The 15,865-nt window shown below is 40.3% G+C and overlaps 1 protein-coding gene and 1 long non-coding RNA gene across 4 annotated transcripts in view; one reads left to right on the top strand and one right to left on the bottom strand.

Annotated features, from left to right (window-relative positions):
• The window catches only part of CEP78 (centrosomal protein 78), a gene marked incomplete at its 5' end in the record, with an annotated part of 32,613 nt that extends 30,526 nt beyond the window's left edge, over positions 1-2,087 (top strand). For 2 of the 3 annotated variants that reach the window (XM_084899424.1, XM_084899426.1), the window contains 3 exons: positions 403-574; positions 875-922; positions 1,461-2,087. In XM_084899424.1, coding sequence (XP_084755550.1) covers positions 403-574; positions 875-922; positions 1,461-2,021 — 781 coding nt within the window. In that variant the 3' untranslated portion in view covers positions 2,022-2,087. The remainder of the gene's footprint in view (positions 1-402; positions 575-874; positions 923-1,460) is intronic. The other variant, XM_084899425.1, reaches the window with a different exon arrangement.
• The window catches only part of LOC311630442, a 930,538-nt gene that overhangs the window by 699,202 nt on the left and 215,471 nt on the right, over positions 1-15,865 (bottom strand). The window lies entirely within an intron of this gene.

Raw genomic sequence — 15,865 nt, 5'->3', positions numbered from 1 at the left:
GCGGACTGAAAGGTCCCAGGTTCAATTCCGGTCAAGGGCATGTACATTGGTTGCGGGCACATCCCCAGTGGGGGGTGTGCAAGAGGCAGCTGGTCGATGTTTCTCTCTCATCGATGTTTCTAGCTCTCTATCTCTCTCCCTTCCTCTCTGTAAAAAATCAATAAAATATTTAAAATAAATAAATAAATAAATAAATAAATAAATAAAGGATTGAATGATCTTTGTAGTCCCAGAGCATGAATATTGAGAGGTCTTAGAACTTGGGAAAGATAAAGGCTTATCATCTGGAGTAGAAATTGGCTTTTAAGATTATAAAAGTATTTCATAAGTACAGGTATGGGGGAATCTAAGCTGCTCTTAACGTGACTATAGTAACCCTTGCCTTTTCCTCCTTTTGTCCAGGCTTGGGCAGCTTGCCTCCTTAGCAGGTATAGATCCGTCAGATTTTAATTTACTAGGTCGTCCACAGCTGCATTCCACTCTCACTGGTCCACCTAAAGAAGAAAAGAAGGCACTTGAAGAAGAAAAACCAGAATCAAAGCAGAATGCCCTGGGACAAATGCAAAATATTCAAGTAAGTGGAGAGAATAAGAGTGCTTAGCAAAAGGGAGTTACCAAGTCAGAGAAAATAACAGTAATCTTTCTTAATTCATTCACATGCTTGGGAGCTAGAAGCCCATCCGGGTCCTTTCTAAATCTGAGATTAGTAAATTTGTGCCCTTTTCATGATATATTGTTATATGTAACAAAACTGGAAGTTCTTTTGAAAATCTATCACAAAGCAAACTATCTTCAGTGAAAGAAATGAAGCATTAGAGAATATATTCTAAATTTTAAATTGTGTAAATATCTATTCTATTCATATTTCATCTAGGTTTCTATTTGTATGCAGTCAGCTTACAATGAAGGAACACTAATGAAGGTACAAGTACTAATACAGATAATTATTTAAAATAAGTGAACCAGATATATCTAGTAGACAGTATATTACTGTTAGTCACCCAGTTGTGGGAAGAGGGGAAAACCTGTCTGCTTTTCCTCTACTTTACTTGGAGTCCCCGTCTTCCGTCTCAGTTGGTCTCTGACTGATCGTGGGAACTGACACTTGAGAACACAGTCTCGTCACATAGTGGATACTGCTTGTATGTGACTGCAAAATAAAAAAGAAATTAATTTTCTTGGGGAATAGAGTTTTATTATTTCTAATGAGGGAAAAAGAAATGGGTGATTACCCCAAACACCGGAGTCTGCAAACATAGAGGACATAGCCTTGGATATAGCGAAGTTAAGTTGGGAATCACTTGGCAAGATATAATTAGAAAGAAAGAAAAAAAGCTGGTTCTAAAATCTTCTAAATGATCCATTCATAAAATCAGAGAGTAACATTGACATTTAGGACTCTACTTTTTAATAGCTGGCTTTGTTCATTACTGAATTTCTGTCTTTTCCCCCCCCTCCAGTTTCAGAAAATTACGAGTGATGCTACCATTCCTTTGCCTCTCGACGCCTTACAAGTCCAAGTTTCTACTCAGGAGGCCTTAGAAACTTCCAAAGACATCATGGGAGTCGAAGCCACTGAGCAACGGCAGGAGTCTTCGGAGGGAGTCGTTAGTAGAACATGTTCTCCTTCAGCAGATGGGATTTCTGGACCTGGAAGTCAAAGAAAAGACGAGTTGTCTAGAAATAGCAGATCTTCTTCAGAGAAAATAACCAAAACAGGTGAATATACCAAAAAACACTCTGCTAAGAAAAAACATGGAAAGGACCTACATTCCCGCTCTGACTCATCTGTAAACTGGAAAAGCAAAGGATTAGAGCATGATAGCTCTTTGGTTAGTGAACCAATTAAAAGTGAGTCTTTGAAAAATCACATTTCTGTCAAGAAAGAAAGTAGAATAGTGACTGTTTCATCCAAGAGAACTAAAAGTAAATTCAATGTATTAGAACATTCTGAAAGCGATACTCTTGGATCTGATTTTGAATTTCAAGAAAGCATTCGTACTCTATCACGCCTGACATAGGTCTAAATCTGTTGAAATTATGTTTTTGCCTTAAATTTTTAATAAATTTCTTAAGTTTTCATCATGGCATATGGTGTTTTAAATATGGAACTGGAAGCAATTAGAGAAAGATGTATCTATTCTTTTCATTATAATGAACCTTTTGGTGTATATTTTCCATTGCCAGTTTGCACCATTCACTCAACAATACGATTACTGTTTTTAGCAATGAATAAAACAAAACTTTTATCCTATGAAATTAGTCCTCTATGGAGTGGGGGGAAAAATTAGCAAAGCAGGGTAAGGGAACTAGAAAGGGATGAGAGTGAATAAATGAAATTGTTTTACCATTTGGTTAAATGTGGAAACATTATAAATTGCATGGCCAAAAGCCATTGATGCATCCTAATTCATAATATCCAGAGTAGCATACATTTACCAAATACTTAACCAGGTTTATGAATTATGGCAACTCAATGGTAGGGAATTATTATGCCCATTCTGTAGATGAAGTGACTAAGGAGACACTACGTGATTGCCCAAAATTACATTGCTGAAATAAGTTGTAGAGCTGGGATCTGAACCAGAATCCATGCTCTTAATCACTTTTTCATCCTTTTTCCCTGTTAAGAGAGGAAGGGTTTGAGGAAGACATTAAGAGTAAAGCCGGTGAGCATTAGAAGAACAAGAATGGGGCTACCTGCCTGTACCTTCCTCTGCTGGGTAGGATTTTTTAAGGGAACACTGGTCTCTGAACTAAATTATGCTTCCCTGGTAAAACATGTGTAGCTAAGTCCTTAGTTAAACCAGACTGACTTGAGAAGGAAGATCGAAGAAAAGCTGGAGTGTCAGATTTCTTCTAGAAGGTTCCACCTGATTGTTATCGGAAGAGCTACTACAATGCTATGTAGTTTATAATTATGCATTGACTCTTACAGGAATAAAACAATGAACAAGAATAAGATTTAGTTTCGGCCCTTTAACAATAAAGTGAGGGGGGAAAACACACAAGCAGATGTTTGTTTGTTTTTTAATATATTTTATTGATTTTTACAGAGAGGAAGGAAGAGGGATAGAAAGCTAGAAACGTTGATGAGAGAAACATCGACCAGCTGCTCTTGCACACCCCCTATCAGGAATGTGCCCGCAGCCAAGGTACATGACTTGACTGGAATCAAACCCGGGACCCTTCAGTCCGCAGGCTAACGCTCTATCCCCTGAGCCAAACTGGTTTCGGCAAGCAGATGTCTTAATACAGCATGTTACATTCTATAAAGACAATACTTTTGTAATTTAGCCAGTGTTTGAGAAAGAAGAGAGCTGTGGGGCCAAGAAAGGTCATCTAAAGAATCAGCCTCCATAGCCGGGTCATCAGCCTCCAGCATTAAAAAAAATAGGGAACCCTGAGATCCAGAGTCCATTCAAAGATTAAAAAAACAAAAACAAAAAAAAAACAACCTACGGTAAGCTAAGTCTTAAAAGATTTGTTGGAACTGGTAAAAGTGATGAAGGGAAAGGATATTTCAGGTACAGGGAACAGCACAAGTACAAGTACAGAGCTATGGTGTGAGAGTGGTCTGTTTGGGAAACCACACCTACAAGTGGTTTAAAATAAACGGAGTATCATCGTCAGTGGCAAGTGGCACTGAAGTAAACAGCAGAGAGAGTGAGGGCAGGCCTTACAATCCCTGTTTCATGGAGCTGGTTCTCAGGAGTAGTGAGCTAATCCACAGGATTAAAGAATGGAAATGACATGTTTGGGTTTGCATTTTAGCTTGTTAGCTTCAATGTGACAGATGAATTTGAAGAAACATGGAGCTCAATTATGCCACACTCTCTCCTGTGGAACATTATTTGTAAGTGGAATTTACATACGCCAATTCTCCTCTCTGGGTTTTGGGCTTGATCCCCAGTAAGGGAAGGGGCATGCAGGAGGCAGCCAGTCGATGATGTTCTTCTCATAGATGTTTCTATCTCCATCCTTCTCTTTTCATCTCTATCAATAAAAAAAAAATACGTTAAAAGGAGTTTTTTGGACAAAAAAAAAACCCATGATGATCTACTGGCATGTTATTACAACTAATGAGAAAGCTTATTAAGGAGGCAGGCATAACACCAACACCGATATCAAAAGCTCTGTATATATCAGCAATAACCAATTAACAATTTTTAAAAAAATATATTTTATTGATTTTGTACAGAGAGGAAGGGATTTATTCCAGGAATGCAAGGATGGTATAATATCCACAAATCAATAAACGTGATACATCACATAAACAAATTGAAAGATAAAAATCATATAGTCATATCAATTGATGCAGAAAAAGCATTTGATAAAATCCAACACCCTTTCCTGATAAAAACTCTCAACAAGGTGGGAGTACAAGGATCATACCTCAACATAATAAAAGCTATATGTGATAAACCCACAGCCAACATCATACTCAATGGGCAAAAACTAAAACCATTCCCTCTAAGAACAGGAACAAGACAGGGTTGCCCACTCTCACCACTCCTGTTTGACATAGTACTGGAAGTACTAGCCATTGCAATTAGACAAGAAGAGGATATAAAAGGCATCCAAATTGGAAAAGAAGAAGTAAAGTTATCCTTATTTGAAGATGACATGATATTGTACATAAAAAAACCAAAAGACTCCATTAAAAAACTAATTGACTTAATAAATGAATTTGGCAATGTAGCAGGATACAAAATTAACGCCAAGAAATCTATGGCATTTCTATACACCAATAGTGAACTTGCAGAAACAGAGACTAAAAAGGCAATCCCATTTACCATCGCACCAAAAAAATTAAGATACCTTGGAATAAACTTAACTAAGGAGGTAAAAGACCTATACATGAAAAACTACACAACACTGAAAAAAGAGATAGAGGAAGATGTAAACAGATGGAAGAACATACCATGTTCATGGACTGATAGAATCAACATCATCAAAATGTCCATACTTCCTAAAGCAATCTATAGGCTCAATGCACTCCCAATTAAAATACCAACAGCATATTTTACTGACCTAGAAAAAACTCTTCAAAAGTTCATTTGGAACAACAAAAGACCCCAAATAGCCACAGCAATCCTGAGAAAGAAGAGAAAGGTAGGAGGGATCTCAATACCAGATTTCAAGCTGTATTACAAAGCCACTGTTCTCAAAACAGCCTGGTACTGGCACAAGAACAGACAGATAGATCAATGGAATAGAATTGAGAACCCAGATATCAACCCAAATCACTATGCTCAGTTAATATTTCACAAAGGAGGCACAAACATACAATGGAGTCAAGACAGTCACTTCAATAAATGGTGTTGGGAAAATTGGACAGATACATGCAAAAGAATGAAACTGGATCACCAACTTACACCATACACAAAAATAAACTCAAAATGGATACAGGACTTAAACATAAGATGGGAAACCATAAAAATACTAGAGGCATCCACAGGCAGCAAAATCTCAGACATATGCCAAAAGAACTTCTTCACTGATACTGCCCCTAGGGCAATGGAAGCTAAAGAGAAAATAAACAAATGGGACTACATCAAAATAAAAAGCTTTTTTACAGCAAAGGAAATCATCAACAAAACAACTGGAAAGCCCTCAATATGGGAGAACATATTTGCAAATGTTATCACTGATAAAGGTTTAATCTCCCAACATCTACAGACAGCTTATACAACTTAATAAAAGGAAGATAAATGACCCAATTAAAAAATGGGCAATGGATCTAAATAGAATCTTCTCAAAAGAAGACAGAAGGAAGGCCAAGAGGCACATGAAAACATGCTCAAAGTCACTAATTATCCGAGAAATGCAAATCAAAACAACAATGCGGTACCATCTCACACCTGTCAGAATGGCCAACATTAACAAATCAACAAACGACAAGTGTTGGCGAGGTTGCGGAGAAAAAGGAACCCTCGTGCACTGCTGGTGGGAATGTAGACTGGTGCAACCACTGTGGAGAACAGTATGGAGCTTCCTCAAAAAACTGAAAATGGAACTCCCATTTGACCCAGTAATCCCACTCCTAGGAATATTGAAGCTAGAAACATCAATCAGAAAGGATATATGCACCCCTATGTTCATAGCAGCACAATTTACAGTACAATAGCTAGGATTTGGAAACAGCCTAGGTGCCCATCAGCAGATGATTGGATCCAAAAACTATGGTACATTTACACAATGAAATATTATGCTGCCATAAAAAAAGAAAAAATTCTCATCGTTTGCAGCAACCTGGATGGAATTGGAGAACATCATGCTAAGTGAAACAAGCCAGTCAATGAAAGAGAGACACCACATGACCTCACTTATTTATGGATGATAAAGAACATTATAAACTGAAGAACCGAAAGATAGATATAGAGACAGTAAAGCAACAAGCAGACTGTCAAATTATAGTGGGGAGGTTGGGGAGATCTGGGGGAGATAAGAGATCAACCGAAGGACTTGTATACATGCATATAAGTACAACCAATGGACACAAAACTCTGGGGAGGGAGGGTGTGTACGGGAGGGAGGGGCATTGGTATATGCACAAAAATAATACTTTAATAAGAATTTTAAAAAAATAAAATAAAATGAGCTTATATGTAACCTTCTCTCCCAAGCTTTGTGCCTCTGAGGTGTTACTGCATAGTATGTTTAACTTTTTCTTTTAACCACAACTACAATAAAATTACATTTTATACAAAGTAAAAGATAATTGTCCTGGCCCATTCCCTCCCTTGTGCTCACATGTGATAAATGGAAAGTGTTATCAAACCGTTCTTACTGTACTTCTACTGATTCACTCTACCTTCTGTTCTATTCCATTCCTTTAAAGAAAACTATGGTTTCAGTCCACTAAGGTTTCACAATCCACTCATGGGTCATGTCCTGTGGTTTGAAAACACTGGCCAGAGTGCTTCAAACATTGACTTGCTCGGTTTACCCCTGACAAAACTGCTGTGCAGGTCTTTCCCACGCTTGCTCTGATATTTTGTGGCTGAAAGACGTGCTCCATCTGTACATTACATCCAAAGCCCAGTTTTCTTGAGCTCTTTAACTCTCAAGTCTTAAGGCAATTTATTTTTTAAAATAACACAAAAAACCTTTCCTTACACTAAAAGCCTTAGTTTTCAAATTGACACATCTGCAGAACTCTAAAATATAATTTGGTCAGAGTTAAAAAGCAAGAAAACAAATGTCCCACGACTTAAGGCTGTGACGAGGCAGCCACGTGTGGCTGTTCACCGGCACATAATGTACTAATAATTAAGGGGTTGAAAGAGCTTGACCTAATGCCCATATTCTCTTGAACAGTTTGTAACTTTTAAACCACTGTGAATTACAAACACACCAGCCAAGTAGATAAGGAGACCTCCTATAGGTCAAATAATCATTAACTTTGTTATTGAGAGACCAGTGAGGATTAGTTGGTTTACTTAGTGTCTTAGGAAAATAGTCATCAAAGTCCTTAGAATGTGGAGGAGGCTTTTTATCTAAAAGGAAAAGTATAAAAAAGCTTCACAAATCTTAAAACTAGATAATCCAGGTCAGTATCCTAAATGATAACATCTGAGTAGGCTTTGAAAACACTAAAATCAGGTGGAGAGAACAGGAGAGATGCTTAAGGATACAAACTTGCAACAGGTAGTAAATAAGTCAGATCTAATGCATGGTCTAGTGAATATAGACAATAATGCGTGATAATCATCAAACTTGCTGAGAATAGATCTTAATTATTTCAACCACTAAACAGAAATAAGTATGTGATGTGATGAAGGTACTAATGCTACAGAGGCAATCATATTGCAATATATAAAATGTATCAAGTCAACATGTTGTATACCTTAAATTTGCACAATGTTGTATGTCAAACAATTTCTTTTTAAAAATATATATTTTATTAATTTTTCACAGAGAGGAAGGGAAAGGAATAGAGAGTTAGGAACATCAATGAAAGAGAAACATTGATCAGCTGCCTCCTGCACCCCCCCCCCCCCCCCCCTCGGGATGTGCCTGCAACCAAGGGACATGCCCTTAACTGGAATAGAACCTGAGACCCTTCACTATCCACTGAGCCAAACAGTTTCGGCAAATAATTTCAATTAAAAAACAAACAAACAGTAAGACCCATTTCTTAACACCTCTGTTTTCTTTATACCAAAGTCAAACTTCACCTAAATCTTTCTTAAGAAATGAGTGCCTCATTGTATAGCAGATAGGAGACACTTTCATACATTATTCCAAGATTTGAAAACCCTTAAGGGGTCAGAGGTGCTCTCTTTTGACCATGTATCTATCAGTCATACCCTGGGACAAGCCAGGCTTCCAGTCAAGGGAACTGCTGGCTGTTTTGTGATGAGTGGCCAGGAGAGCAAATGTGAGTCTGTGAAACATGTTTTTCTTGATTTCCTGGTCTTTATGGACACTTGGGCTCACACCATTTTTTCAAGTTGCTCTCTTTTCCAATCTAGTTACTATAATGACTATATGTTTAAATTGGCTAATTCCTCAAAAAGTCTTGTGGACTTTTCATTTTTATTTTTAAAAGTTAAATATTTGAATCTTTAAATAACTTTTTGCAGAAATCATATCTTTTAGATGAAGTCCAAGTCTTTTAAGCCTAGATTTTAAATGCAATTGGCAAGACAAAGCTTCTGTTTTTCTCTCAATGACAGGAGATTTTCCCTGAATCTTTTACTAGGGGATGACACTTTTAGACTTTCAACTTCAGGTTAAAATAAAGCGTCAGGCCTAAGACTTTCAAGTGTCTGTGACGTTGCCAGACTTTTCAAGTATTTCCTTTCTTAAACAGGACTGGGATTGAACTTCCCACTAACCTGAGTTAAATCTTCACGATTTTCTGAGAGATGATAATCACTTAGGGTTTTTCCATGTTTGGTCAGTTTGAAACCCATCATCCTCTACAATGAAAGTCGCCTGTCATGTCCTGGGTCTCCCTCCAGGAAAGTGCAATGCCCTAGGCCTGGGGTTAGCAAGCCTTGGCCTTGCAGATGGCGGGCCTCCGTGTCGTGTCTGCAGTAGCTTGTGATGCTGTGTGGGTCCTGCAGGCTACTCTTCCTGTCCCGGCCCTTGCCAGACCAGCCTCCTTCAGGAGGAGCTCTAAGAGAAATTAAAACAGCTTCATTTCTGCCGAGACCAGTTTGGCTCAGTGGATAAATCGTCAGCCTGTGGACTGAAAGGTCCCAGGTTCGATTCCAGTCAAGGGCATGTACCTTGGTTGCAGGCACATCCCCAGTAAGGGCAGCTGATTGATGTCTTTCTCTCATCTATGTTTCTGGCTCTCTATCCCTCTCTCTTCCCCTATGTAAAAAAATCGATAAAATATATATTTAAAAAAAACAAAAAACATAAACAGATGGAAGAACATACCATGTTCATGGATTGGTAGAATCAACATCATCAAAATGTCCATACTTCCTAAAGCAATCTATAGGTTCAATGCACTCCCCATTAAAATACCAACGGCATATTTCACTGACCTAGAAAGAACTCTCCAAAAGTTCATTTGGAACAGTAAAAGACCCCGAATAGCCACAGCAATCCTGAGAAAGAAGAGTAAAGTAGGAGGGATCTCAATACCAGACTTCAAGCTGTATTAAAAAAAACACAAAAAAACAAAAACAACAACAACAAAAACATTCATTTCTTCATGGACTGAAGAGACAAGGTGCTTGCTAGAGCTGGGGAAGCCTTACCTTCTCCCGGGCAGAGGTGCCCCTTCAGGTGCGTTTCCCCAATTAGGAGCTTCTAAGGAAAACATCTCTGGCCAGCGTGGACATGCACCAGGCCAGGGTCTGGTGGGAGTGCATTTCTCCCATATGAGTGTAAGTTTACAAGTCATGGACTCCAAACAGCTGTCCAAAGGAGTGACACCTGGAGACCTTGATGCCAAGATGTTCTGCAACGGAGGTAGCTGCAGGAAGAGCCAGACTCCACCGCCAATAAGGCCCCTCTGGCTGACCCTGGACCGAAAAATTGGAGCAAAAACAATTTCTTTAGAGCTCAACCTTCTAGTACAAATATACTTATTTTATTTTATTTTTTAGACTTTAATTCCTCCCTGAGAATTTAATAATGGGAGCCATTTCATACAGTTCAAATCGGGGCATTTTAATATTGCTGGCATTTAGTGTTTGGAGTCGTTTTATGCCTTCATTTGAGTTCACTGAATCATCTCCAGTGATGTCTCTGAATGTCCTACCTGGGAAAAGTCTGATGGGAAACAGATTGGGGAGGGAGTTTCAAGCCAGGGCGTTGGGAGAGTTGCAAATAAGTGTAATCAATGCTCCATGCAGACTCACCTCAGAACCTTCAGGGTCTCATGGCTGACCTCAGGAGAATCACAAAGGATTCTTCTCAGTAAGAACAGCTGTATTTGTTCAGAGCTGAACCCTATGTGTTAAGAAATGGACATTTGGGGAGACAGGGAAAGATATTTTCCCAGCCCTTCACGCATCTCCCTAAATCCATAGAGATGAGTACCTTCTCGCAGCTTCGGGGGACTAAGCTTTCACTCTCTTCAGAGGCCTTTCTTTCCCCCAGGATGAAGAAGTGGCTTATTCTGGCTGGTGAGATTGGCAAATGGTCTGTATGCAGACCGCACCTCCTCCCTCTGGTTCTTTTTTGGATCCTGCCTGTTCCCAGGCAGCATGCAATCTTTCTTCTAGTCTCATGCTCTCTCAATAGCAAATTTACCAGAGCCTTCCCTGATTCTATTGCAGGGTGGGGCACAACAGGCCCACCATTGCCTGGTAAGTCAATTCCATTTGATAAGGGAAGAGGAATGGGACGTGTAACCTGGACTTGGCTTCTGGTCACCCTTTCCAACCCACCTTGTAAAGTACTGATGCTCGCCCCACTGGTGTGGCTCAGTGGTTGAGTATGGACCTCTGAACCAGGAGGTCAGGGTTTGATTCCCAGTCAGCATACATGAGCTATATTATTATTGACTTTAGAAAAAGGAAGGGAGAGGGAGATAGAGATAGAAATGTCCATGATGAGAGAGAACTATTGACCAGCTGCCTCCTGCATGCCCCTTACTGGGGATCAAGCCCTTAACCTGGGTACCTGCCCTGACCAGGAATCAAACCCTGACCTTCTGGTTCTTAAGTCAATGGTCAACCACTGAGCCACACCTGCCAGGCTCAGTACAATGGTTGGAACTCCTGGGGAAGATTGTTGATGAACCCCTTTGGGTCAGAGGATAATTTCATAAAGCACTGAATTGTGGCCAGCAGGCAGAACCCTTGCGCCACCACTGTCATTGTCCATGGCATATTTTGTTTTAAAGACTGGATGTTGTCCCTGGTTGATGTTTACCACAGGGTGAAGGGGGCCAAAGGTAGAATGGCTATGCAGCCAGGAGTGGAGTTCTGCTGTTTGAAGGATGGTTTGAATTGCTATTATGGAAGACTCTTGGAAAAATTCTCTATGTGGGTCTGAGTTCCTCCAATGTAACCATGCAAGATCCTTTTAACAGCCTGGGAACTTCTAACAAGAAAGGTGACTATTGTTCTTAAGCAAAATGCACTAGAGTTTCTGTACTTCATTCAGGAAATATCTTGTCTGTGTTGTGAGGAAGGAGAATAATGTGGTATCTCTTGAAAGAGCTAAGTCCCTGTGAAAAATATGCCTGCTTTGTTCCTTTGAAATGCAAAGCAAAGTATCAGATGTTTCTTCAGCAAAAACAGTCTAAAAAGATGCTGAGTTCAAAAAATAAGGCAGAAGAGAGAATTGTTGTGGGGTCGAATCCTGGGTTCAAAATAAGACCACCGGAGGCTGATGATTAATTAAAAAGCAGGCAACAATTTATTGAAATATCTGGCCAGGACAGCCGCGAGAGCACCACACGCAGGTGGTCTCCACACGACTGCGGCAATCCCTTTTAAAGGTTCAAACCACAGAAATTTCCTTTGTTCTAAATTCTAAATCTTAAAGACTACATTCTAAAGACTGAGGTCAGCCCGCAGGGTCGTAGCTAGTCACGTCCTGCTGGACATTGGAATGTGGCCTTATCTTGCAGTAGTCATTAACACAGAAGCAGAGCTCAGAGGTTATCTACAGTTTCTATCTCTGAAGGTTACTGAGTTAGTGGGAATTAATCTCCTGTGGTCCTGGTCCCAGGCAAGGGAAAATTGCTTTAGCCTCCAAGTCTCCACCTGAAAGCTAAGGTAAATAGTTTGTGTGTGTGTGTGTGTGTGTGTGTGTGTGTGTGTGTGTGTGTCCCGCGCCCCCGTGTTTAATCAGGTGCAAGAGCCAAACTAGAAGGGTTAAAATTCAAACAGCAGTTTCTACCAAAGTATGGTTGCCACTATATTTTAAGAATCTCCCAACCATTGGGTCTTCTGTATAAACAGATCTCAAAATGTAGCTTGCAAACTGGTTAGAGAGCATCTCCACTGAGCCATACTTCCAAGGATAGTTAGACTGTCCTCATGGCACTCAGCAATTACGGAAAGGCTGAAGATCAAGACAATGGCAACAGCTAGCTTGGTGGAAAGCAGATGGAAAGAGGTGAGAAGTAGCTTGGGATGGAATGGGACCATCAATCTACAGAGAAAAATGGAAAATCTTAACCCAGGCCACCCAAAATACCATGGGTAAGCTCTGGGGCTGGGAGACTAGGGGTGCCTCCCCAGTAAAACTTCACCAAACACTCTCTGAAGCCTTTGCCTGCTCTTTGGAGAGCGTGCATCACCCCGAGGGGGCAGGGCGGGGCAGGCAGGTCCCTGCCTGTATGGCTCTTCCTCTGCTCACACCCTTCACTTTCCAGATCTCATCTGTTGCTTGGGTTTAGCTTGTATTTCTCTGAGCTTGCTCCCTTCTTAAATGAACTTTATGGATGTCTTTAAGTCTTTTAAAAAGCAAGGAAGTGTGTGTTAGAAGTTACATTCTCTGGACTAGAAATGCAATGGTTTGGTTTCAACCCAAATCTCCTTGGTTTGATTGACCACATTCCTGGTGATCTTAGATAAGTCCTTCATCTGGATTCCTGCTTTTCCTTCTTGAACGGGAAAACAAGTACCAGCATACCAGCAAGGCGCAGGAGATAACATACCTGTGGAGCCACAGGTGGCAGAACTGGCCCAGCCAGCATCATCCCTTTACCTTGAAGGGCCACCTTCCTCATCAGAAAGTGAAGGAGCTCCCAAAATTGAGATCTGCCATTTGATAACAAATTCCCAAAAACCTAAGTAAGCCACACTGAAAATAACCATATTTGGATATATGAAATAATCCCATGTTGTTTGAAAAAAAGTAGGTGCTTTTCACTCTATTTTTCATAAGCACACTTGGTCATTTTCTTTCAACTATACCCTTAGAATGTAGAATGCATACAAAGTTGTTGACACCTGAGTTCCACATCATCGCGATACCTGGTTAGGGTTCATTAATTATCTTTAGTTACCCAAGAAAGTTTATTCCACTCTAGAGATTTAAGACTCTTGGGGCCAGCCTGGGCACCACATCATGAGATGCTACCTAAGAGGTTTTGGCATTACAAGTTAGAGGGATAGATGGTATCAGTATAAAGATGATGATTATTCTTTCACCATTCCCCAGGTCGGCAAGTTTCCACCCCAGGCCCTATGCACTCATCTGGGAATAGCTTTGGGCTGATTTATAGGAGAACATAATTTTCCTTCCCATTGTCCTGGGACAATGCTGAGAGAGGTTGCCTTTCAGAACGTGTGGGTAGATGATTTCAAGATTCCTTCCAGCTCTGTGAGTTTGAGAAACAAATGTGTACTACTGCCCAGCCCTGCTCCTCCACCACCTCTTCTTCTTCTTCTCCTGCAAAACACACCTTCAACAACCTGCAACTTGCCAAGGCCTGCTGTGAAATTTGGGTAGTTGTGCAAAGTCAGAAAAGAGTGAATAAATCTGGTGTTGATTGGATAGAAGTAAGTGATTCAGTGATCTTTCTATGCAGCCTCACTCGACAGTGAAAACTCTAACCTAGAACTCTAACCTAGAATTCTAAATGCAATTCTAATTGCATGTTAGTACTGGAGACAGCAACTGCCATTTGGCCTCCGCAGAGGCTCAACAAAGTGGCTTGGTGGTTTATACCTACCCTCACCCCACTCTTAAAAACAAACAAACAAACAAAAAAAACCAACTTTTACAAAGATGATTATTAAGTTTCCGATGTTCACTTTAGAAAATTCTGGAGAAATAATAGATGCCCACAATTTCTTTCTCATAGCAACAAAGACTGTCAGCCCTGCCCACTATTTCCTTCTTCCTGTCCTGTACATTTACTCCCAAAATATCAAGCGTACACCATGCCTGAACCATGAGTGTAGCCCTGAACAAGGCTAGCATAGTCTCAGCTCCCAGGGAAGGTGCATTTTAGGGTGGAAAATTAACAAGTACACCAGTATTTCAGAGACCGGATGATTATGAGGGAAATGGCCTAGGAAATATGATGAAGAAGAACTGGAGGATTGGCAAGGGGTACTTTTGATAAGGTGGTCAGGAGGTGGTATCTAAACTGTGGACCAAGGATTGGACAGAGCCAGCTTTGAGGAGGCTGGAGGGAGAGAATGCTGGGGAGGAAAAGAGCTTGAGAGGGCCCTGGGACTAAAGGGACAGTTTGGAGGTTGGACAAGTCAAGGACTTAGCCAAGAGGTGACTAAGGACCAGGTCAGGTAGGGTCTTGTGGGCCCATGAGTCATTTTATTTTATTTTATTTTATTTTATTTTATTTTATTTTAATTAAGGTATTATATGTGTACATATCTTTCCATTGCCCCCCCCCCCCACTCCCATATATGCCCTCTCCCCATGAGTCATTATTTTAAACTAGTGACCCGGTGCATTGATTTGTGCACATTGAAAGGAAATTAATTAGAATAAATATTTTAATATCGCTATTTGCTATTTCTGTATAATAGAAGTGTCAACCAAATTCACAATCGACAATGATAGATTGAAACACATGTGTGCAATTGGTGCCAGCGAGAGCTTTATATGTGTCACGCATGCAGGAGTCAACTTAGCTTTTTATAGATATAGAATAAACTTTCTTAATTAGACCTGCTTTCTGATGTAGCTAAACTTTTCCCAGCCCAGTGAAGCACCCCAACTTATCTTTCAGGTAATTGTCAGCAACACAGGAGTAAGTATCAACACAAAGCAGATTATTATTGTAGATTATACAGGGAGAATAAAGGGTAAAATATTTAACTGCAGCAGTGTTTGACTATATTCTGAGCAGTGAGAAAACCTGAAGTCATTTTCAAGGTACACCATTTCTTACTTGTTTTCAGTTGGGTCAAGTTTCTAAACTTTCTAAATCTTTGTTTTTCGGCTAATGAAAAAAAAAAAAAAAAAGATTTCTACTGAGTCTCCTATCTACCTACTCCAGGATAGAATGAGATAAGGCACCTGAAAAACACTTCACAAACATTTGGTGAAACTGTAAAATGTTTGCACCTGGCTGAAAAGCAAATCAGGTTCCTGGGCTGAAGAAACTCCAAGGAGGCTAGTTGCTAGGGAAAGGAAGAAGGGCATTGCTACATGACATCCTTACCTAGTTCCCACAGCAGCCGGTCTCATGCTGGGCTGAGCTGTGGGCCACATTTTGCTCCATGGGTTCCTGGCAGCGATTTGGTGGGGTGTTGCTCCGGGATGGTGGCGGGGCCTGTGTCCCTCTTGAGGGAAGCTGAGTGTTTGTTTGTTGGCAACCAGGTCCGTGGTGCCTAGATTCATGAATTGTTTTTAAAAAATCAATTAGATCTTCAAATTTACTCAGTTGAATTTTATTTAACACTACTCAAGAAATTTTGCAACTTGCTAAGTGAAGGTGCTGAGGAATGGCCTTGTTGCA

This window comes from Pipistrellus hanaki (genome assembly GCF_964339955.1).
Source record: "Pipistrellus hanaki genome assembly, chromosome: 11".
Taxonomy (NCBI): Eukaryota; Metazoa; Chordata; class Mammalia; order Chiroptera; family Vespertilionidae; genus Pipistrellus; species Pipistrellus hanaki.
Note: the sequence above shows the minus strand (reverse complement) of the source record. Positions and strands in the feature narration are given on the sequence as shown.